General features: G+C 37.1%; 1 protein-coding gene across 1 annotated transcript in view; it reads right to left on the bottom strand.

Moving 5' to 3' along the window:
• The window catches only part of GCFC2 (GC-rich sequence DNA-binding factor 2), a 75,849-nt gene that overhangs the window by 31,499 nt on the left and 19,680 nt on the right, over positions 1 to 24,670 (bottom strand). The window contains exons 3-6 of the mRNA XM_052649199.1: positions 20,792 to 21,013; positions 19,625 to 19,722; positions 7,596 to 7,711; positions 312 to 498 (exon numbers count right to left, since the gene is read on the bottom strand). Coding sequence (XP_052505159.1) covers positions 312 to 498; positions 7,596 to 7,711; positions 19,625 to 19,722; positions 20,792 to 21,013 — 623 coding nt within the window. The remainder of the gene's footprint in view (positions 1 to 311; positions 499 to 7,595; positions 7,712 to 19,624; positions 19,723 to 20,791; positions 21,014 to 24,670) is intronic.

Genomic DNA, 24,670 nt, shown 5'->3' with positions numbered 1-24,670 from the left:
CTTCAGACAACCATTTTGCCTTTTTGCATTTCTTTTTCTTGGGGATGGTCTTGATCACTGCCTCCTGTACAATGTCATGAACCTCTGTCCATATTTCTTCTATTTGCATGTAAATATTGCTATTTACATGTTGCAAAATGATTACAAAAAAAACCTAACTGTCCAACATTAAGGGAACATTTAATATTTCCAGTATGTCAAGTACCTAGTTATGAAGTATCCAGTTATGGGATTTAAGCTAAAAAAAAAAAATGCATGGTAAGGGAATTTCTGTATAAAAAGGAAATAATTCAATATTTATAGACACATACCTTTTCATTAAGACAGTCAATTAAATTTTCCACATAAATTTTCATGCTTTTATAGAATTTAAAACTTAGAGCTTGATTTGATGAATTCTCTAGGTTCTGGATGGTACTCTTTGAGCTCTTGATATCTTGTATATATTTTTCATATTCTCTTAGATGTGAGCGGTGAGTATCCTGTAGTAATGTTAGTCTAAATAAATAGAAAATAAACATAAAAATTGCTTTACATTACAAATTTATTTCTATTATAGTAAGTAGCAGTCTAATGAAAATTTTTTCAGAGCTACCTTATAAAGACCACCAAGGAAACTGACAATCATATAAACCTCTGTTTATAAGACCTGTGGAGCAAAGGAAAATTCCACGATAAGAGAGGCTTCAAAGGGAAAGGTAGCATAGGACATGGAGAGATTTTTAGGTGCTACAGCTAATCTCAGGGTAGCCTTAGAGGAGAAGTTAGTGTGGCTCGATCAGAATTTGTAAACTAGATGACCTGCTAGAATAATCGTGCAAAGTCTCTTCAGTCACGTCCAAGTCTGTGACCCTATGGACTGTAGCCCGCCAGGCTCCTCTGTCCATGAGATTCTTCAGTCAACAGTACTGGAGTGGGATGCAATGCCCTCCTCCATATGTGTACTTACTTTATATAGGCAGTAACAGTCTTTCTTTTGCAATGTTTCAAAGGGTGGGTTATGTGCGGAGTCTGAGGTGGTCCAGTCTTCCAATCTTGATGAGCATCTCTGGACCTTTAATCTTGCCTCGGGTGGTTTCACTGCCTTCCATTTCTCTTCAAGCTGTTGTTTGGGACACTGCTCTGTTTTCACACTTCAGGTCTCCTGCTCTGAAGAGATGTAAGGGAGCTGCACACAATCTAGTCTTAATCAGACAAGGCTACGTGAGTGCAGGATCCAGTTGGTCCAACCTCCTAATCTTGATGAGCTTCTCTGGACCTTTAATCTTGCCTTGGGTGGTTTCATTGCTGTTCCTCCTTTGTTTAGCAACTGTTCTGCCATTTGGAACAGAGAGAGGGTCATGGAAACTAGAGTCTAGCCTATAATAAGTGAGGGGAAAAAAAAAAGGCCTCAATACCTAGGAGCTCCACAGGACCCTGCTAGGCTCAACACCTCCTTTTCTGTGATACTCCTCAATCTTGAGGACCACTGATTCCTTTCCATTTCTCTTCAAGCTGCTGCTCAGGACACTGCTCTTATTCACACTTTCAGGAGCATTGGGTCTCCTGCTTTGCAGAGGTGTAAGGGAGCTTCCAGGCAAGGTGGAAACCTTGTCCCATTTCAGGTGAGTTTTCCAGCACAGCTTCACGAGCGATGTCTTAAAAATGTCCTTGTTGTTATTGTTGTTAAGTTGCTAAGTTGTGTCTGAGTCTTTGTGACCCCATGGACTGCAGCACTCCAAACTTCCCTGTCCTTCACCATCTCCTGGAGCTTGTTCAAATTCACATCTATTGAACTGGTGATGCCATCCAACTATCTATCCTCTGTCATCCCCTTCCCCTGCCTTCAATCTTGCTCAGCATCAGGGTCTTTTCCAATGATTTGGATCTTTGCATCAGATGGCCAAAGTATTGGAGCTTCAGCTTCAACATCAGACCTTCCAATGAATATTCAAGGTTGATTTCCTTTAGGACTGACTGGTTTGATCTCTGCGCAGTCCAAGGACTCTCAAGAGTCTTCTCCAGCATCACAGTTCAAAAGCAATCAATTATTCAGTGCTCAGCCTTCTCTATAGTCCAACTCTCACATCCACACATGACTACTGGGAAAACCATACCTTTGACTAGATGGACCTTTGTTGGCAAAGTAATGTCTCTGCTTTTTAATATACTGTCTAGGTTGGTCATAGCTTTTCTTCCAAGGTGCAAATGTCTTTCATTTTCATGGCTGCAGTCACCACCATCTACAGTGATTTTGGAGCCCAAGAAAATAAAGTCTCTCACTGTTTCCATTGTTTCCCCATCTATTTGCCATGAAGAGATGGGACCAGATGCCATGATCTTCATTTTTTGAATGTTGAATTTTAAGCCAAATTTTTCACTCTCCATCAAGAGGCTCTTTAGTTCCTCTTCGCTTTCTGCCATAAGGGTAGTGTCATCTGTATATCAGAGGTTATTGATATTTTTCCCAGCAATTCTGATTCCAGCTTGTGTTTCATCCAGTACAGCATTTTGCATGATGTGCTCTGCATATAAGTTAAATAAGTAGGGTAACAATATACAGCCTTGATGTACTCCTTTCCCAATTCAGAACCAGTCTGTTGTTCCATGTCCAGTTCTAACTGTTGCTTCTTCACCTGCATACAGATTTCTCAGGAAGTAGGTATGGTGGTCTGGTATTCCCATCTCTTGAAGAATTTTCCAGTTTGTTGTGATCCACACAGTCAAAGGCTTTATCATAGTCAATGAAGCAGAAGTAGATGTTTTTCTGGAACTCTCTTGCTTTTTCTATGACCCAGTGGAAGTTGGCAATTTGATCCCTGGTTCCTCTGCCTTTTCTAAATCCAGCTTGAACATTTGGAATTTCTCAGTTTATGTACTGTTGAAGACTCACTTGGAGAATATTGAGCATTACTTTGCTAGCATGTGAGATGAGTGCAATTTGGTGGTGATCTGAACATTCAACCTTCTTAATCATATCCTTAAGAAGGGCTTTTTGTAATTTCTGATCCTTTAGTGGTCTTATATTTGAAACACAAGAGTCCATGTGGAATTACTGTTAGATTAGTCTGTGGTATTCCTTAGAATATAGGTATCTGTTAGTTAGTGTTAGTTACTCCGTCGTGTCCGACTCTTTGGGACTCCATGGACTGTAGCCTCTGTCCATGGAATTCTCTAAGCAAGAATACTGGAGTGGGTAGCCATTGCCTTCTCCAGGGGATCTTCCCAACCCAGGAACTGGTATTAAAGCCATTTGAGCATGCTATGATTTGGTATGAATTTTTTGTTTTGTGACCTATATTTGACACCGTAAGTACATTAGAATTAGAGAATTAACTACCAATGAAATAAATTCATAATATTTGGACCTGAATCAAACAATTTAAAAAATTAAACTTTTGCTAATCTCCTTATGGGCTTCCCTGGTGGCTCAGTGGTACAGAATCTGTCTGCCAATACAGGAGATGCAGGTTCGATCTCCAGGCAAGATCCCCTGGAGATGGAAATGGCAGTGCATTCCAGTATTCTTGCCCTGCAAATCCCATGGACAGAGGAACCTGGTACGTCAGGCTTAGCTGCCCTATGACATGTGTAATCTTCCCAGACCAGGGATTGAATCTGCGTCCTCTACATTGGCAAGGTATACTCTTAACCACTGGACCACCAGGGAACTCCAAGAGATAACTATTAATAGCAACAGATAATGGTTAGCTATGCTTTAGAAATGTATTTGTACTAAGAATCTTAAAAATATAACCTAACTTTTGTTACAGTTAACTTTCCCTGGAAATTTATGTTAAGAAATAATATTACAGTTTAAATGACTTATAGGAACAAAATGTTCATTATCTGTAGCATTATTTGTAATAGACAAATTTAGAAACCAAAACATCTAACATAGAAATGCAATATACCATCTATATGGATTAACAAAATATTACTATATGCTTATAATTTTTTACTGTAGTAAAAAACATGTAACTTATAATCTTAACCATTTTAAAGTACATTACAGTAGTATTAACTATATGCACACCGCTGTATAACAGATCTTTAGAACTTTTTCATCCTGCAGAACTGAAATTTTATACTCATTGATCAACAACTTCCCATTCCACTCCCCTTCACACAGGGCAACCACCATTCTACTTTTAGTTTCTAAGAGTCTGACTACTTTGTTTGTGTGCTTAGTTGCTGAGTCCTGTCTGACTCTTTGTGAACCCACTGACTATAGCCCGCCAGGCTCCTATGTCCATGGAATTTGCTAGGCAAGAATACTGGAGTGGGTTGCTATTTCCTACTCTAGGAGATCTTCTTGACCCAGGGATTGAACTGGTGTCTCTTGCATCTCCTGAACTGGCAAGTGGATTCTTCACCACTGCAACACATCATACAGAGCTTCCCAACTGGCTCAAGTAGTAACGAATCCACCTGCCAGTGAAGGAACTGCAGGAGATGTGGGTTCAGTCCTTGGGTTGAGAAGATCCCCTAGAGTGAGGTTATGTTCTGTAATTCTCTAATCATTAGTGATGTTGAGCATCTCTTCCTGTTCCTTCACCACTTGTATGTCTTCGAGGAAGGTTTATTCCAATCCTTTGACCATCTTTCTGTTGGGTAGTTTGTTGTTGAATTATATGAGCTACTTACATATTTTGGGTATTAACTGCTTATCATATATATGGTTTGCAAATATCTTCTCTTATTCTGTTGGCTGCCTTTTCACTTTGTTTATTATTTCCTTGCTATGCAGAATCTAGTTTCATATAGTCCCAACTGTCTATTTTTGCTTTTATTGCTTGTGTTTTTTTCTTTCTTGGGTTCTTTGAGATTCTATATGTATTGGTATTGGAGAAGACTCTTGAGAGTCCCTAGGACTGCAAGGAGATCCAACCAGTCCATCCTAAAGAAATCAGTCCTGAATATTCACTGGAAGGACTGATACTGAAGCTGAAACTCCAATACTCTGGCCACCTCATGCAAAGAACCAACTCATAGGAGAAGACCCTGATGCTAGGAAAGACTGACGGCAAGAGGAAAAGGACAACAGAGGATGAGATGGTTGGATGGCATCATAGACTTAATGGACATGAACCTGAATAGCCTCTGGGAGTTGGTAATGGACAGGGAAGCCTGGAGTGCTGCAGACCATGGGGTCACAAAGAGTCGGACACGACTGAGTGGCTGAAATGAACTGAATGTATTTTAGGATTTTTTTCCCTATTTCTGCAAAAAATGCCATTGGGATTTTGATAGAGAATGCATTACATCTATAGATTGCTTTGGGTAATATGAACATTTTAACTAAACTTTCTAAACCATGATCATGGATACCTTTCCATTAATTTATGTCTTCCACTTCTTTCAGCAATTTTCTGATGTATAAAACTTGCACCCCCTTGACTAATTCCTAAGTTATATTCTTTTTAATGCTATTGTAAATGTTTTCTAAATATATATTTTGGGACTTTTCATTGTTAGTGCACAGAAACAACTGATTTTCATCCTGCAATTTTGCTAGATTTATTAGCTCTAACAGGGTTTGTGTTTGTTTCTTTGTGTTAAATGAAGTCTTCAGGTTTTCCCATGTGTAAGATCATGTCATCTGTGTACAGAAATAATTTTACTTCTTGCTCTCCTACTTTGATATCTTTTTATTTTTATTCTCACCTGAATTCTCTGGCTAGGGCTTTCAATACTTTGTTGAATACAAGAGACAAGAACAGGCATCCTTGCCTTGCTCCTGACCCTACAGGGAAAGCTTTCAGTTTTCTACGACTAAGTATGATATTAGCTGTCCATTACTCCTATACAGTCTTTATTATGTTGAAGTATTAACAATTTCTCATAAAAGCATGCTTAACATTGTCAAAGGCTTTTCTTGTAATCAGCTGAGATGATCGTGTGGTTTTCACCATTCATTCTGTTTACATAGTGTATCACACTGATTTTCTTAAGAAACATTCTCATATTCCAGGAATAAATCTCACTTGGTCATGGCATATAATCCTCTTAACTTACATCTGCAAGTATTTTATTGTGGATTTTTACATCAGTATTCATCAAGGATACTGGTTTACTAATTTGCTTTTCTTATATTATCTTTGGGATTTGGGGGATCAGGGTAATGCTGACCTCAGAGAATGAGCTTGGGAATGTTATCTCCTCTTCAGCTTTTTGGAAGAGTTTGAGAAGGAATGGTGTTAATTCATCATGAAATGTTTGGTAGAATTAGCCAGTGAAGCCATCTCACACATATATAAGTATATAACTGCTATACTGTCCCAATGAATTGATTCTTTTATATTATACAATGGCTTTTATAGTCTCACGTAGTTTTTAACTTAAAATCCTTTTCTCCAAGTAATGGCACTCCTGGTCTCTTTTGTTCACAAACAGCATGGAATCTTTTTGTAAGACTTTCACTTTCATTCCATATACATCCTTAAGCCTAAGTGAGACTCTTGCAGATGGTATAAGTTGTATCTTGCCTTTTTTTTTTTTGGCTTGGTTGGCTTGTGGGATATTAGTTTCCTGACCAAGGATTGAAGCTGGGCCCTAACCACTAGACTGCCAGGGAACTATTGGATCTTGCTTTTCTTTTCAACCCATTCAGCCACTGTATATCTTTTAATTATAGAATTTAATCCATTTATATTTAAAGTAATTAGTGATATGGAAGGACTTATGATTGCCATTTAAAAATTGCTTTTTGTCTTATAATTATTTTGTCCCTCTTCCTCTCTTGCTGCCTTGGGTTTTGTTATTTTATATTTTTAGTGATGTGTTTTGGGTCATTTTCATTTTCCACTGCATATCTTCTATAGGTATTTCTTTTATGTTTACCATGGGGTTTACAAAAAATATTGCAATTCCAGTAATCTCTTTTAAATTGAAAACATTTAACTTCAATCTCATATGAAAACTCTATTCCTTTACACCTCCCCTGCCACCTCGTTATTGATACCACAAATTACATTAAACATTTTTGTATGTATTAACATAATATCATAATTATGTTTGTGTTTTTACCTTTTAAATTCAATTTCTAAATTAAAAGTGATTGTCATACCACTCTTACAGTATTCTGCACTTATGTATACATTTACCTTTACCAGAGAACTCTGTATTTTTATATGCCTCATGCTACTGTACAGTGTCCTTCCATTCAACTTGAAGGATATCTTTCATCAATTTTTGTAAGGCAGGTCTAGTGGTGTAGATAAATGCAGATTAAAAACAGTAAGTTAAAAAAAAGCAGGATTTGATATTATTTATTGATTTTAACTACAAGATATATCTATTATGAACTCTGAAAGACATATACAAAAAAGGTTTTTCCTATAACTCTTTAATATTATCATTTAATAATTAATAAAATATATATTTATATTTATGGCTGTGTCAGGTCTTAGCTGTAGCTCACAGGGTCAGTAGTTGCCCTGCATGTGGGATCTTAGTTCCCTGACCAAGGACTGAACCCAAGTTCCCTATACTGCAAGGCAGATTTTTAACCACTGGACCACCAAGGGAAGTCTCAATTAAAAATATTATAGGGCTAATTTTTTCACTACTAAATGTCTATAACAAATGTAAATTTTAAAATTAATATTACTTACCTAGTATTTAGTTTCTTCTTTATAATTTCTAAACTTACTGGTGGAAATGAAATGGAAGCATCAAACTTCTTCACTGTTTGAGATTCATGGCTGTAAGAAAGATCTATGTCTTGTCCCTAAAAATAATATGAAAATTTGTGTTGTTTTCAACATTCATTAGTCTTCCAAATACTAATACCATGAAAGCAGACTGGATACACTAAGGTCTCACCAGCTTAAAATTCCATGCCTCTGACATTCGTTATGGTTGTAATAAAATGTTTTTAAAATTATCACACAGTTTTAAAATTTAGAACTTTAAACTTACATGCAAGAGGCAAATTACAAAATCTCATTTTTCACAAAAGCTTGGTTTTCAGCGTTTTTAAAGCTAGCTCTATTTATGATCTAATATACTCTCAAATGGAGAAGGCAATGGCACCCCACTCCAGTACTCTTGCCTGGAAAATCCCATGGATGGAGGAGCCTGGTGGGCTGCAGTCCATGGGGTCGCTAAGAGTCGGACACAACTGAGCGACTTCACTTTCACTTTTCACTTTCATGCACTGGAGAAGGAAATGGCAACCCACTCCAGTATTCTTGCCTGGAGAATTCCAGGGACGGGGAAGCCTGGTGGGCTGCTGTCTATGGGGTCATACAGAATCGGACACGACTGAAGTGACTTACCAGTACCAGCAGCAGCATACTCTCAAAAAAACAAATACCAGAGGCTTCAATCAAGATGGCAGAATAGAAATATAAGTAAAATGAAGACACAGAAGAACCACTCTCAATTAAAAGATCAAGAGAATTGCCTTAAAAGAACAATCACTGAAACAGACCCCTTCAGTCTAATAAACACTGATTTCAAAAAGGAGATAATGAAAATACTGAAGGAATTAAGAAAGGGTGTCAACTGAAATACAGACTACTCTAAAAAGGAACTGGAAACTAGAAAGAGGAGCTGAGAAAATTAGAAAACTCACTTGCCAAGATGAAAGCTGAGCTAAAGGCAATATAAATAGAAAATGAATAATGCAGAACACATAAGTGTTCTGGAAGACGGAATAATGGAAAACACCCAATCAGAGCAGCAGACAGAAAACCAAATGAAGAAAATGAAAGCAATGTGAGAATTATGGGATAATATAAAGAATGCCAACCTATGCATAACTGGAAAAAGGAAGAAAGGGAAAAGGGGATAGAAAATGCATTTCAAGAAATTATGGCTGAAAACTTCCCAAACTTAAACAAGGAAACAGATATCTAGGTATAGGAAGCACAGCAGTCACTTTAGTCGTGTCCGACTCTTTGGAACCCCACAAAATGTAGCCTGCCAGGCTCCTCTGTCCATGGAATTCTCTAGGCAAGAACACTGGAGTGGGTCACCATGTCCTCCTCCAGGGAATCTTCCTAACCCAGGGATCAAACCTGCATCTCCTGCATTGCAGACAGATTCTTTACCCACTGAGCCACCTGGGAAGCCCATAAGAAGCACATGGTCTCAAACAAGATGAACTCAAGCAGTCATACACCAAGACATATTATCATTAAAGTGGCAAAAGTTAAAGAGAGGATTCTAAAGGCTGCATAAGAAAAACGAAGAGTTAATTACAAGGGAACCCTCATAAGGCTTTTAACTTATTTCTCTACAGAAAACATTGCAAGCTAGAAGGGAGTGGCAAAATATATTCAAAGTCCAGAAAGGAAAAAAATACGCAACCTAGCATACTCTACACATCAAGATTATCATTGAGAACAGGAGAAAAAGAATTTCTCAGAAGAGAAAAAACTAAAAGAATAACAGCAATATTAATCTATCCTAGCAAAGAAGCAATAATCTATAGAAAAGAGAAAAAAGAGAAAATCCAAAATGGAAAGGAAATAACTTAAATGAGCCAGTATTCATATTAAATTAAATTTCACAAAAACATTTTTTATGAAAGCAATGATAAACAAAATGAACAGCAAAAGCATAAACGTGAAGATGTAGAAGAGGACATCAAAATCATAAAATGTTGAGTTGGAATGTAAAAATAGGTAGATTTTTAAATTTTAGAATGTGTTTGAGGACATATGACTATCAGCCTAAAGGAAGTAGATATAGTAATGGGTTAACATACTTGAAAACAGTGTGGGTAACCACAAGTTGAGCTTCCCTTGTAGCTCAGCTGGTAAAGAATCCTCCTGCAATGCAGGAGACCTTGGTTCGATCCCTGGGTTGGGAAGATCCCCTGGAAAAGGGAAAGGCTACCCACTCCAGTATTCTGGCCTGGAGAATTCCATGGACTGTATAGTCCATGGGGGTCACAAAGAGTCGGACATGACTGAGTGTAAAACCACAAATTTAAAACATACAACAGAGTCACAAAAATCAATAAGAAGAGAACACAAGCATAATATGAAAGAAATCATCAAACCACAAAAGGGAAAAAAAAATAATAAAGAACAAATACAAAACCAACTGGAAAATAAGGATAAAAATGGTAATAAATATACATCTATTAATAATTACCTTAACTGCCAATGGACTAAATGCTGCAATCAAAAGACAATGAGTGGCAGACTGGATTAAAAAACAAGAGCCCACAATATGCTGCCTACAAGAGGCCCACATTAGGGTGAACAACACACAGACTGAAAGTGAGAGGATGGAAAAAGATATTTCATGCAAACAGAAATGATAATAAGAAAGCATGGGCAGCAGTAATGGACTTTAAAACAAAGGTCATAAAGAAAGATAAAGGACACTATATAACGATGAGAGAATCAACATAAGAAGAGTATATTACATTCAACATATATGCACCCAATATAGGAGTACCTGATTACGCAGAACAAACACAGACATAAAGGGAGAAATGGACAGGAATACAACATTAAGAGACTTTAATACCCTACTCATATCAATGGGCAGGTCTTCTAGACAGAAAATCGACAAGGCAACAGAAATCCTAAATGATACACTAGAACATTTAGACTTAATTGATATTTACAGGACATTATATTTATATATATAAAACAATATACATTCAAGTGCACATGGAACATTCTCTGTGGTTGACCACATACTGGGGCACAAAAGAAGGCTAAATAAATTTAAGAGCACAGGGATTTTTGAAGCAGCTTTTCTGACCACAACAGCATGAAACTGAAATTAACCACAGAAACAGAAATGACAAAACAAACAAAAAACTCGATTACCTGGAGCCTAAAGAACTTGCCTCAAAAACAAAAAAACCCCAATGGGTCAATGATGAAAGCAAAGAAGAAATTAAAAGATACCTTAAGAAAAATGACAATGAAAAGATAACCATTCTATAGGATGCAATAAAAGCAGTTTACTTAGAGGGCAGTTCACAGTGATACAGGCCTTCTACAGAAATAAGAAAAATCTCAAATAAAAAATCTAACGCCTAAAAGAATTAGAAAAAGGAGAAAAAAACAAAACTCAAAGTCAGAAGAAAATAATAATGATCAGAGAGGAAATAAAGTAGGGATTAAAAATGATAGAAAGAAATCAATATAAACAAAGGCTGTTTCTTTGAAAGAATAAATAAGATTGACAAACCTCTAGCCAGTCTCACCAAGAAGAAAAGAGACAGGAATCACATAAGCAAAGTGAGAAATGAAAGAGGAGAAATCACAGCTGTTATTGCAGAAATACAAAAAAACTATAAGCAAACACTATGAACAATTATATACTGACAAACTGAACAACCTGGAAGAAATGGACAAATTTCTACAAACATAACAGCTCACCAGAATTGAATCAAGAAGAAACAACATACTTTGAAAAGACCAATCACTTGAAGTGAAACAGAATATGCAATTTAAAAAAACACAAAACCTCCCTACAAACAAAAGCCCAGGACCTAATAGCTCCCAGGCAAATTCTATCAAACATACAAAAAGAACTCATACTGATCCCTCTCAAAATCTTCCAAAAGACTGTAAAGGAGGGAGCACTCCCAAGGACATTCTATGAAGCCACTATTACCCTGATACCAAAACCAGATAAAGATACTATAAAAAAAGAAAATTATAGGCCAGTATCTTTGATGAATATAGATGCAAAAGTCCTAATAAAATGCCAGCAGCCTGAATCTAACAACACATAAAAAAGGTCATATACCATGACCAAATTGGATTCATCCCAGGATCACAGGGATGGCTCAACATGCACAAATCAATCAGTGAATGTGATTAACCACATCTGACACAGAAAAGACAAAACTACATGATCTTCTCAGTAGATGTAGGAAAAGCATTTAACAAAAGTCAACAGTCATGATACAAACTCTTAAGAAACTGGGTACAGAGGGAACGTACTACAATGTAATAAATGCTATAAACCTACAGCCAACATAATACTCAGTGGTGAAAAATGGAAAACCTCCCTGGTAAAATCGATATCAAGGCAAGGATGCCCACTCTCACCTCTTCTATTCAACACAGTACTGGAAGTACTAGCCACAGCAATCAGACAAGAAAAATAAATAGAAGGTATCCAGATTGGAAGCAAACAGGAAAAACTGTCATTTGAAAATGTAACATGATACACAGAAAACCGTAACAACCCATACAAAAACTATTAGAACTGTTAAACAAGTTCACAAACTAGCCAGGATACAAGATTAACACACAGAAATTTGTTGCATTTTTTTTACACTAACAAGGAACCATCAGAAAGAGAAAGAATAAAAATAAACCCTTTAAAAATCACATAAAAATTACTTAGAAATAAACCACACCAAGGAGGTAAAAGACTCATGTGCTGAGAACTATAAAACATTAATAAAGGAAACTGAAGATGATTTAAAGAAATGGAAGACATCCCATGCTCTTGAGTTGGAAGAATTAACATTGTTAAAATGTCCATACTACTCAAAGCAATCTATAGATTTAATGTGATCCCTATCAAGTTACCTATAACATTTTTCACAAAACTAGAAAAAATAATCCATATGAAACCACAGAATTGCCAAAGCAATCCTGAGGAAAACAAGCAAAGCTATAGGCATGACCCTCCCAAACTTCAGACAATCCTATAAAACTATAGCAATTAAAACAGTATGATACTGGCACAAAAAGAGACATGTGGATCAATGTAAAAAAACTAAGAAATCCACACAACTATGGCCAACTGGTCTTCAACAAAGGAGGCAAGAAGCAACAATGGAGAAAAGAATTTCTTCAGCAAGTGGTGTTGGAAAAGTCAGACAGCCACATGTAATTTAACAAAGTAAGAACATACCCTTACTCCATACACAAAAAATAAATTCAAAATGGTTTAGAGACTTAAATGTAAGACATCAGAAAACTCTTAGAAGAGAACATAGGCAAAACATTCTCTGACATATACAGATATTTTCTTACGTCAAAGCAAATTAGAAATAGAAGCAAAAATAAATAAGTAGCACCCAATCAAGCTTATAAGCTTTTGTACAACAAAGGAAACCATAAACAAAATGAAGACAACTTATGATGTGGAAGAAAATATTGGGTTGGCCAAATACAGAACAAAATTTTTGAACAACCCAATATTTGCCAATGATCCAACTGACAGGGAGATTTCAAAATCTACAAACAGCTCATACAACTCAATAACAATAACAACAAAAACAACCCAATCAAAAAATGGGTAGAAGATCTACACTGATATTTTTCTAAAAAGACACACAGCCAACAGGCACATGAAAAAATGCTCAACACTGCTAACCAATATAAGAATATAAATCAAAACTACAATGAGGTACTGCCTCACACCAGTCAGCATGTTGCTGTTGTTCAGTCACTAGCAGTGTCTGACTCTTTGTAACCCCATGGACTACAGCATCCAGGCTCCTCTACCAGAGCTTGCTCAAATTCATGTCCATCGAGTCAGTGATAGTATCTAACCATCTTACCCTCTGCCGCCCCCTTCTCCTTTTGCCCTCAATCTTTCCCAACATCATGGTCTTTTCCAATTCAGCTCTTCACATCAGGAAGCCAAAGAAATGGAGCTTCAGATTCAGCATCAGTCCTTCCAATGAATATTCAGGATTGATGTCCTTTAGGATTGACTGGTTTGAGCTCTTTGTAGTCCAAGGGACTCTCACAAGTCTTCTCCAGCACCACAATTCGAAAACATAAATTCTTTGGTGCTCAGCCTTCTTTATGGTCCAACTCTCAAATCTGTACATGACTACATGTACGTGACTACCAGTCAGAACAGCCATCATTAAAAAGTATACACATAACAAATGCTGGAGAGGGTATGGAGAAAAGGGAATCCTCCTACACTGTTGTTGGGAATGTAAACTGGTGCAGCTACTGTGGTCAACAGTATATGGAGGTTCCTCAAAAAACAAAAAATAAAGCTGCTATATGGTCTTGCAATCCTACTCCTGGGCATATATCCAAAGATAAATATGATTCAAAAAGATACATGCACCCCAACATTGACCACAACACTATTTACAATAGCCAAGACATGGAAACAACCTAAATGTCCACTGACAGATGAGTGGGTAAAGATGAAGTGGTAAAGATAAAGATATATGTTAATACAACAGACTACTACTCAGCCATAAAAAAGCATGAAATAATGCCATTTGCAGCAACATGAATGGACCTAGAGATTATCACACAAAGTGAAGGAAGTCAGAAAGAGAAAGACAAATACCATATGATATCACTTAAATTTTGGGTCTAAAATATGACACAAATGAAGTTTTACCTATGAAACAGAAACAGACTCATAAAGAACATACTTGTGCTTGCCAAGGCAGGGGATGTGGGGAAGGGACGTATTGGGACTTTTGAAATATCGGATGCAGATGAAACTTATGTATAGAATAGATAATCAAGAAGGTCCTGATCTAATAGCCCAGGGAACTATATTCAATATCCTGTGATAAATCATAATGGAAAAGAATATGAAAAAAGAATGTATATATGTATATATAAAACTAAGTCACTTTGCTGTACAGTAGAAATTACAATATTATAAATAAGATATACTTCAATAAAGTAAATTAAGAACAGCAACAAACCAAATATTTGTTTCTTCATTATAGAAGTTGCCATCTAACTCCAGTTGAGTGAAAAGATAGCAAATAGAAGTCTGCTGGTGGGTTTGTAGGTAAAGCTTTTAATTTTGTGTAAGCCACCATTATTTGGGTTTTCTGTTACTTGCAAAAGAATGCATTCCTAGGTAATACATGTTGTAACACAGTATATTTCACATTACAAAGAAAGAAAAACAGCCAAAAACATCTCTGATCAAAAGAAAGGAAAAAAAAGGAAGAAAAAACCAAGCAAATATTTCTGTTCTTATTAATAGTAGTGAAAAAAAATAATTCAGACTGCAAATAACCAGAAAATAGAATGGCTCAGAGACTTCTAAATTACAACCGAAGGCTTACTTTTACTTAGCTTTTTAGTGTTAATAATATGAAGATTGTAAAAAATTTTCTTGCTTAAAAGAGCAAACCAAATTTCAAAGCACTCCTACTAAAAAGATTAAAAATAAAGTTGTTAATAATTTAAAAAATTTTTTAATTAAAATCATTATAATTTTGAGCCTTATAGCCACCTGCTCAGGTAGGTAACACTATCATTCCCACTTTATCATTCCCATTTTATTGTTGAGAAGACAAATTTAGAAAAATGAAATGATTTTCTCAGAGTATACAAGTATTTATTGAGCTCTCACCATATTAGGCACTATGGGATATAACACTGAAAAAAACAGTTAATAACTCTTGACTTCATGGAGAGTATATTTTAGTGGTAAAGTCAGAACCCAAATCCAGGACATTTGACCCCAAGTGTAATGCTTTCTGTTGTTAGTTTTGTTTTAACCGTATTTATGTGTTTGAATGTCACATTTAGGCATCTACCATACTTTTAACTGTAAAATTAAAAGTAAAAAAGATATAGATGCCTCAAGGGGCTTATAATATATGGAAAGCATTTATAATCTAGTGGGAAAAGAACATGATGTACATGGTATAGTGGGCTGAATGATGGCCTGCCAAAGTTAGGTCTATGTCCTAACTCCTGGAACCTCTGAATATAACCCTGTTTGGAAATAGAGTCTTTGGGGTTGTAATTAAGTGAAGAATATCAAGATGAGATCATCCTGGATGAGATCATCGAAGCAGGCCCTAAATCTGATGACACGTATCCTTATAAAAGACACATTAAGCAGAGGCACAGAGAAAGCCGTGTAAAGAAGGAGGTGGAGGACAGAAATTATGTGGTCACAAAGCAAGGAATACCTGGAGCTAACAGAATTTAGACAAAGCAAGAACGAATTCTCCACTGAGAGATTCAAGGCAATCCCTAACAAAATGCCAGGCTTCCCAGTGGGTAAAGAATCCACCTTCAATGCAGGAGACATAGGACATGGGTTCGAACCCTGGAGGAGGGCATGGCAGCCCACTCCAGTATTCCTGTCTGGAGACTCCCATGGACAGAGGAGCCTGGTGGGCTACAGTCCATAGGGTTGCAACGAATCAGACATCACTAAAGCGACTGAGCAAGCACACCAAAATAACAATGAAATTTTTCATGTAATAAGAACAAATAATCCTAACATTTATATGAAACCACAGAAGACCTTGAAATAGCCAAAGAAATCTTGAGGGAGAACAAAGCTAGATATATCAAGCTCCCAGATTTCAAACTACAGTAATCAAAACAATGTATTACTGGAACAAAAAGAGACACATTAATCAATGGAACAGAACAGATAGTCTAGAAGTAAACACCTGCTTATATGGTCAGTTAATCTATAACAAAGAAGGCAAGAACATACAGTGAAGGAAAGATAGTGGTGGTGGTTTAGCCGCTAAGTTGTTTCCAACCCTTGTGACTCCATGAAGTGTAGCCCACCAGGCTCATCTCTCCATGGGATTTCCCAGGCAAGAATACTGGCCATTTCCTTCTCCAGGAAAAAAACAGCCTCTTCAACAAAATGGTGCTAGGAAAACTGGACACCTACATTTTTGCAAAAGAAAGAAATTGGACCATCTTCTTACACCATTTATGAAAATCATTTCTGAAACCATAAAACTCCTAGAAGAAAACATAAATGATATGCTCTTTGACATCAATCTCAGCAATATTTTTTTTTGGCTATGCCTTCTCAGGCAAGGGCAATAAAAACAAAGATAAACAAATGGAATTACAAACTAAAAACATTTTGTGCAGTAAAGGAAATCATCAATAAAAGAAAAAGGCACCCTAGTGAATGTGAGGAGATATCTTCAAATTATATATTTCATAAATAGTTAATATCCAAATTATATTAAGAACTCATACACCTCAATATAAAAAAAAAAAACCTGATCCAAAAATCCACAGAGGATTGGAAAAGATATTTCTTCAATAAAGAGTTAAAATGGCCAACAGACACATGAAACGATGCTGAACATCACTACTCATCAGGAAAATACAAATCAATAAGACACCTCACACCTATTAAAAGTTATTATCAAAAAGACAACAAATGGGACTTCCCTGGTGGTCCACTGGTTAAGAAGCTGCCTTCCAATACAAGGGAAGTGGGTATGATCCCTGGTTGGGGAACTAAGATCCCACACACTGCAGGGAAACTAAGCCTGTGTGCCACAACTAATGAGCCTGCATGCTCTGGAGCCTGCACACCACAAATAGAGAAGTTTGGGCATGCCACAACTAAGACCTGACATAGCCACACAGATAACAAATAAGTGTTGGCAAGGGTGTAGAAAAAAGGGATCCCTTGTGCATTGTTCATGGGAATGTACATTGGTACAGCAACCAGGGCAAACAGTATGGAGATTCCTCAACATGAGAAAAAAAAACTACCATATCATCCAGCAATTTCATTTTAGGTAATTACCTGAAGAAAATAAAAACATTAATGTGAAAAGTTCTATGCAACCCTATGCTCACTGCAGCATTATTCACAGTTGCCAATAACCTCAGATATGCAGATGACACCACCCTTATGGCAGAAAGTGAAGAGAAACTGAAAAGCCTCTTGATGAAAGTGAAAGAGGAGAGTGAAAAAGTTGGCTTAAGGCTCAACATTCAGAAAACGAAGATCATGGTATCTGGTCCCATCACTTCATGGCAAATAGATGGGGAAACAGTGGAAACTGTCAGACTTTAATTTTGGGGGCTCCAAAATCACTGCAGATGGTGATTGCAGCCATGAAATTAAAAGAGGCTTACTCATTGGAAGAAAAGTTATGACCAACCTAGACAGCATATTGAAAAGCAGAGACATTACTTTGCCAACAAAGGTTCATCTAGTCAAGGCTATGGTTTTTCGAGTGGTCATGTATGGATGTGAGAGTTGGACTGTGAAGAAAGCTGAGCACTGACGAATGGATGCTTTTGAACTGTGGTGTTGGAGAAGACTCTTGAGAGTCCCTTGGACTGCAAGGAGATCCAACCAGTCCATTCTGAAGGAGATCAGCCCTGGGATTTCTTTGGAGGGAATGATGCTGAAGCTGAAACTCTAGTACTTTGGCCACCTCAAGCGAAGAGTTGACTCATTGGAAAAGACTCTGATGCTGGGAGGTATTGGGCGCAGGAGGAGAAGGGGACGACAGAGGATGAGATGGCTGGATGGCATCACTGACTCGATGGACGTGAGTCTGAGTGAACTCCGGGAGTTGGTGATGGACAGGGAGGCCTGGCGTGCTGTGATTCATGGGGTCGCAAACAGTCGGACACGACTGAGCGAGTGAACTGAACTGAAGACAAGGAAGCAACTAAGTGTCCACTGATATGCAAACAGATAAAGAATATGTGGTGTGTGTGTACGTGCATGTGTGTGCATGCACACACTTCGTGGTTCAGTTGTGTCCAACTCTTTGCGACCCTCTGGACTGTAACCCACCAAGCTATTCTGTCCATGGGATTTCTTTTCATGCAAGAAATACTGGAGTGGGTTGCCATTTCCTTCTCCAGGGGATCTTCCTGACCCACGGATCAAACCCACATCTACTGTGTCTCCTGCACTGCAGGTAGATTCTTTATATATATATATGTGTGTATATATATATATAAAAAGTCTCATATATGTAAGATATATATATATAAAGCCATATATATGTGTGTGTGTATATATATATATATATATATAAAGCCATACATATATATATAAAGTCTCATATATATGTGTGTGTGTGCGTGTGTGTGTGTATGTGTATACACACAATGGAATGTTATTCAGCCATAGAAAAGAATGACATCATGTCATTTGTCACAACATGGATGGACATACAGAGTATTATGCTAAGTGTAACAAGACAAAGACAGTGTCTTTGATCTCACTTATATGTGGAATGTAATAAAACAAAATAGACAACTTATAGATACAAAGAACACACTGGTGGTTGCCCAAGGGGAGGGGGAAATAAGTGAAGCGAATTACGTTTTATAACTTCCAGTTATAAAATAAATAAGTCACAGGGATGTAATACAGTGTTCCCCAATCTTTTGGGCACCATGGATGGATTTTGTAGAAAACAATTTTTCCGCAGATCAGGTGTATGGGGGATAGTTTCAGGATGATTCAAGCATATTACCTGTGTTGTGTGCTTTATTCCTAATTTAATGCTGCCACTGATCTGATAGAAGGTATTAATTAGTTCATGGCCCAGAGGCTGGGGATCCCTGATATAATATACAGCTTAAGGAACATAGTCAATTACGCTGTAATAATTTTGCATGGTGAAAGATGGCTACTAGACTTATCGTGGTGATTTATTTCATCATGTATTTAAAAGTCAATCCCTGTTTTGTACACCTGAAACTAACAAAATACTGTATGTCAATTCTACTTCAATTTAAAAAAGAAAAAAAAAGGGGGGGGGGGTAAAAGAATTCTTCCCCAGGGGCTTCAAAAGGAGCACAGTCCTACCAATACCTTGAATTGAGACTTCTAGCCTTAACAACTGTGAGAGAATAAATGTCTATTGTTTTAAGTCATCAAGTTTGCAGTAATTCGTTACCACAAATACATATGGAATGAAACTAATACATATGGCATAAAAAATTACTACCTTTGTGATTTTAACAGCTTTCCTCATCTGCTGCTGCTCCCAAATATCTTGATTTTTTTCATCTTGACTATCGTCACTTGTTTCTTCATTTCTAGTTGCTAGAAAAAAAGTTGTGTATAAATATTCCATATTTTTTCATTCTAATTAAAGTGAAGTGAAAAGCTGCACAGTCATGTCCAACTCTTTGCGACCCCATGGACTGTAACCTGCCAGGTTCCTCTGTCCATGGAATTCTCCAAGCAAGAATACTGGAGTGGGTTCCCTTCTCCAGGGGATCTTCCAACCCAGGGATCGAACCAAAGTCCGCTGCATTGTAGGCGGATTCCTTACTGTCTGAGCCATTCTATTAGCAGCAGCAATCAGCAATTCAGGAGCTTATAAATGGCTTAGCAGCACTTTTTATGTGTTAACTTTCTCTTCCCAATACCTAATTCTGGGAGGAAGGCACTATTAGTATCCTCTCTTAATAAACAAAGAAATTTAGATAGCAGGAGGTTACATAACATAGCCCTATATCAAAGGACTGTGTTGAAACCAGGCCTTGATTCGAGCAATTTGACTTCAAAATCTGCACTTATCACCACACTGTCTCACTGAAAACAGGTGGTCTCATTTATGAAAAAGCTTCGGAAAAAATGAAACACTTGGTTTCATCAGAGATTCTCATTTATGCCTGAGAATCTAAATATGTATCAAAAATAATTTCTGGGTTAATAGGAACCAAAATACCATTCAGAAATGATATTATCTGAAGTGACAAAAAATTGGTAAAATGTTCCTCTTAATAAATGGGAAATGTGAAAATATTCTTTGAGACTTAATGATTATTAGTTGAGGAAAACTTTTTACTAGAGTAGGGAAGATTTTAATATGACACTTAAAATCCCTATAGATGCTTCCAAATCTTTTATCAAAAACTCTACAAATTTTTTAACCTGTCAAGAAGGATCAAGTGGAGATCAGATAACAGTAAACATTATTGCACCCTTTGATAACATTCTGATACAGACATGTAAAATATTTTAGAAGCCATGATGTCAGTGATATTGGTATAAAACATTTTAGAAAGGAGATACTACATTATGTTTTTATGGATATACTTATCATAATATATTCTACTGAAAAATGCCTTAATATTCATATACTATAAATAAATTAAATACGTACTTGCTTCTTCAGCCATTCTTTGTCTAAGTGTTTGAGGCTTTGGGGTAAATGGCATTATATCTTTAAAATCGTCAGGCTCACTTTCAGAATCTTCACTGTTTTTCTTCACACCAGAGTTGGTGAAGGTATGTTTTACATCCAAAGAAATATAGTCCTCTTGGGCCCTGGCCAATTTGCATTTTCTGTAGGTTGCTTGAATAAAAGCTGCATCAGGGATATTTACTGAAAGAAACAAAGAGGAGAACATTGAAAAATACCAAAAGAAAGAAATATTCCTCATAATTAAAGGGAAAAAGCACCATTTTTCCAATTTTTTCATTATTTTGATATAACTAAAAGGTTCAAAATCTGCATCAATAACAGAAGATCTTTTGGTAGAGGTTAAATATAACATAAAGAAATGAAGCAAACCTAGAAGCATCAGAAAATAAACTGAAACGCCTCCAATTAATCTTTTATGTTTCTTATTCATCAGATGTTGTTGCTGACTTTTTGTTGAGGGCTAGCTACTTCTCCTTTCCAGAAGTTCTGAGATTACCTGGGTAGGGATGTGGAGAGGACTGAGCATGGAGTTACTCGTGGAGCGTGGAGAGCAGAATGATGGGTGGGAGCGCAGTCTGACATAAAGTACAAGGGACAGCCTACTGTGACCTGCCCCTAGACATTGGGCATCCAGGCACACAGGGAGTGAGAGACTAAAACCCAGCACACACTCAGATCAGGCTCAAGGGCCTGAAGTAATTCTCACAGAAACAAATGTAAGTGAAAAAGTATAAAAGAAATAATCAGGTTATTTACCAGGATTAAAATATTTAAAGGATATCTTTTAATAGAGCCTTATTTCATTTTTTATTTTATTCATGGGTATCGACTCTTTCAACTCAAAATAAGTTTCTTCATGCATGATCTAAGTTGAAATTTATCTCTACACTCAGGAAACAAACGGTTTCTTAAGGTAAACAAAATGGAAAGGGAAATAATTTCTAGTGCTTCAAAATATTAACAGGAATACTAACTCACTGAGTAAAATTTTCTGACTTTTCTCACAAATTATTCCAAATTCTTTGAGAAATAAAAGGATGTCATATAACTGGAGATATAGAAAAATTCTATTTTTTAATAAATTATTTTAATTGGAGGATAATTGCTTTACAATATTGTGATGGCTTTCGCCATACATCAACACAAATCAGCCATGGGTATACATGTGTTCCCCCCATCCGGAACCCCCCTCCCACCTCTCTCCCTGCCTTATCACTCTGGGTTGTCCAGGAGTATTGGCTTTGGGTACTCTGTTTCATGCATTGAACTTGCACTGGTCATCTATTTTACAAAGGATAATATACATGTTTCAATACCATTCTCTCAAATCATCCCACCCTCGCCTTCTCCCACATAGTCTAAAAGTCTGTTCTTTGTGTCTTTTTTGCTGCCTTGAATGTAGGACTGTCATTACTGTCATTCCAAATTCCATACATATGTGTTAATATACAGGATTTGTGTTTCTCCTGACTTACTTCATTTTGTATAACAGGCTCTGGTTTCATCCACCTCATTAAAACTGACTCAAATGTGTTCCTTTTTATAGCTGAGAAATATTCCATTGTGTATATGTACCACAACTTCCTTATCCATTCATTTGCCGTGGACATCTAGGTTGCTTCCATGTCCTGCTGCTGCTGCTGCTGCTGCTAAGTCGCTTCAGTTGTGTCCAACTCTGGGCGACCCCAGAGATGGCAGCCCACCAGGCTCCCCCGTCCCTGGGATTCTCCAGGCAAGAACACTGGAGTGGGTTGCCATTTCCTTTTCCAATGCATGAAAGTGAAAAGTGAAAGGGAAGTCGCTCAGTCGTGTCCGACTCTTGGCGACCCCATGGACTGCAGCCCACCAGGCTCCTCCATCCAAGGGATTTTCCAGGCAAGAGTACTGGAGTGGGGTGCCATTGCCTTCTCCAGCTTCCATGTCCTAGTTATTGTAAACAGTGCTGCAATGAACATTGGGGTACAATGGGTCTCTTTCAGTTCTGGTTTCCTTGGTGTGTATGCCCAGCAATGGGACTGCTAGGTTGTATGGCAGTTCTATTCCCAAGTTTTTAAGGAATCTTCAATCTGTTCTCCATAATGGCTATAGGAGTTGCATTCCCACCAATAGTGTAAGAGAGTTCCCTTTTCTCCACACCCTCTCCAGCATTTATTGTTTTTAGACTTTTTGATGACAGCCATTCTGAGCGGCATGAGATGATACCTCATTGAGGTTTTGATTTGCATTTCTCTAATAATGAGTGATGTTGAACATCTTTTCATATGTTCACCTGCCATCTGTAGAGTCCTTGAACTGCAAGCAGATCAAACGAGTCAATCCTAAAGGAAATCCGTGCTGAATATACATTGGAAGGACTGATGCTGAAGCACCAATACTTTGGCCACGTGATGCAAAGAACTGACTAATGGAAAAAGACCCTGAGGAAAGACTGAAGGCAGGAGGAGAAGGGGATGACAGAGGATGAGATGGTTGGATGGCATCACCTATTCAATGGTCACGAGTCTGAGCAAGCTCCAGGAGTTGGTGATGGACAGGGAAGCTTGGCATGCTGCAGTCCATGGGGTCGCAAAGAGTTGGACATGACTGAGCGACTGAACTGATGTCTTCTTTGCAGAAATGTCTGTTTAGTTTTTTTGTTCACTTTTTTTTATTGGGATGCTTGTTTTTCTGGTATTGAGCTGCATGAGCTGCTTATGTATTTTGGAGATGAATTCTTTGTCAGTTGTTTCATTTGCTATTATTTTCTCCCATTCTGAAGGCTGTCTTTTCACCTTGCTTATAGTTTTCTTCACTGTGTAAAAACTTTTAAGTTTAATTAGGTCCCATTTATTTCTGTTTTTATTTCCATTACTCTGGGAGGTGGGTCATAGAGGGTCTTGCTGTGATTTATGTCAGAGTGTTTTGCCTATGTTTTCCTTTAAGAGTTTTATAGTTTCTCATCTTATATTTAGATCTTTAATCAATTTTGAGTTCATTTTTGTCTATGGTGTTAGAAAGTGCTCTAGTTTCATTCTTTCACATGTGGTTGACCAGTTTTCCCGGCACCACTTGTTGAAGAGACTATCTTTTCTCCATTGTATATTTTTGCCTCCTTCGTCAAAGATAAGGTGTCCATAAGTGCATGGATTTATCTCTGGGCTTTCTATTTTGTTCCACTGATCTATATTTTTGTCTTTGTGCCAGTACCATACTCTCTTGATGACTGTAGCTTTGTGGTATAGTCTGAAGTCAGGGAGGTTGATTGCTCCAGTTTCATTCTTCTTTCTCAAGACTGCTTTGGCCATTCGAGGTTTTTTGTGTTTCCATACATTGTGAAATTATTTGTTCTAGTTCTGTGAAAAATACCATTGGTAGTTTGATGGGGACTGCATTGAATCTATAGATTACTTTGGGTAGTATACTAATTTTCATTATATTGATTCTTCCAATCCATGAACATGGTATGTTTTTCCAACTATTTGTGTAATCTTTGATTTCTTTCATCAATGTTTTATAGTTTTCTATATACAGGTGTTTTGTTTCTGTAGGCAAATTTATTCCTAAGTATTTTATTCTTTTCAATGCAATGGTGAATGGGATTGTTTCTTCAATTTCTCTTCCTGATTTTTCATTGTTGGTGTATAGGAATGCAAGGGATTTCTGTGTATTAATTTTATATCCTTCAACATTACTATTTTCATTGATTAGTTCTAGTAATTTTCTGGTGGCATCTTTAGGGTTTTCTATGTAGAGGATCATGTCATCTGCAAACAGTGAGAGTTTCACTTCTTCTCCAATCTGGATTCCTTTTATTTCTTTTTCTTCTCTGATTGCTATGACAAGGCCTTACAAAACTAT

Source organism: Budorcas taxicolor, chromosome 11, assembly GCF_023091745.1.
Source record: "Budorcas taxicolor isolate Tak-1 chromosome 11, Takin1.1, whole genome shotgun sequence".
Classification (NCBI taxonomy): Eukaryota; Metazoa; Chordata; class Mammalia; order Artiodactyla; family Bovidae; genus Budorcas; species Budorcas taxicolor.
This window is presented reverse-complemented; position numbering and strand designations above follow the sequence as displayed.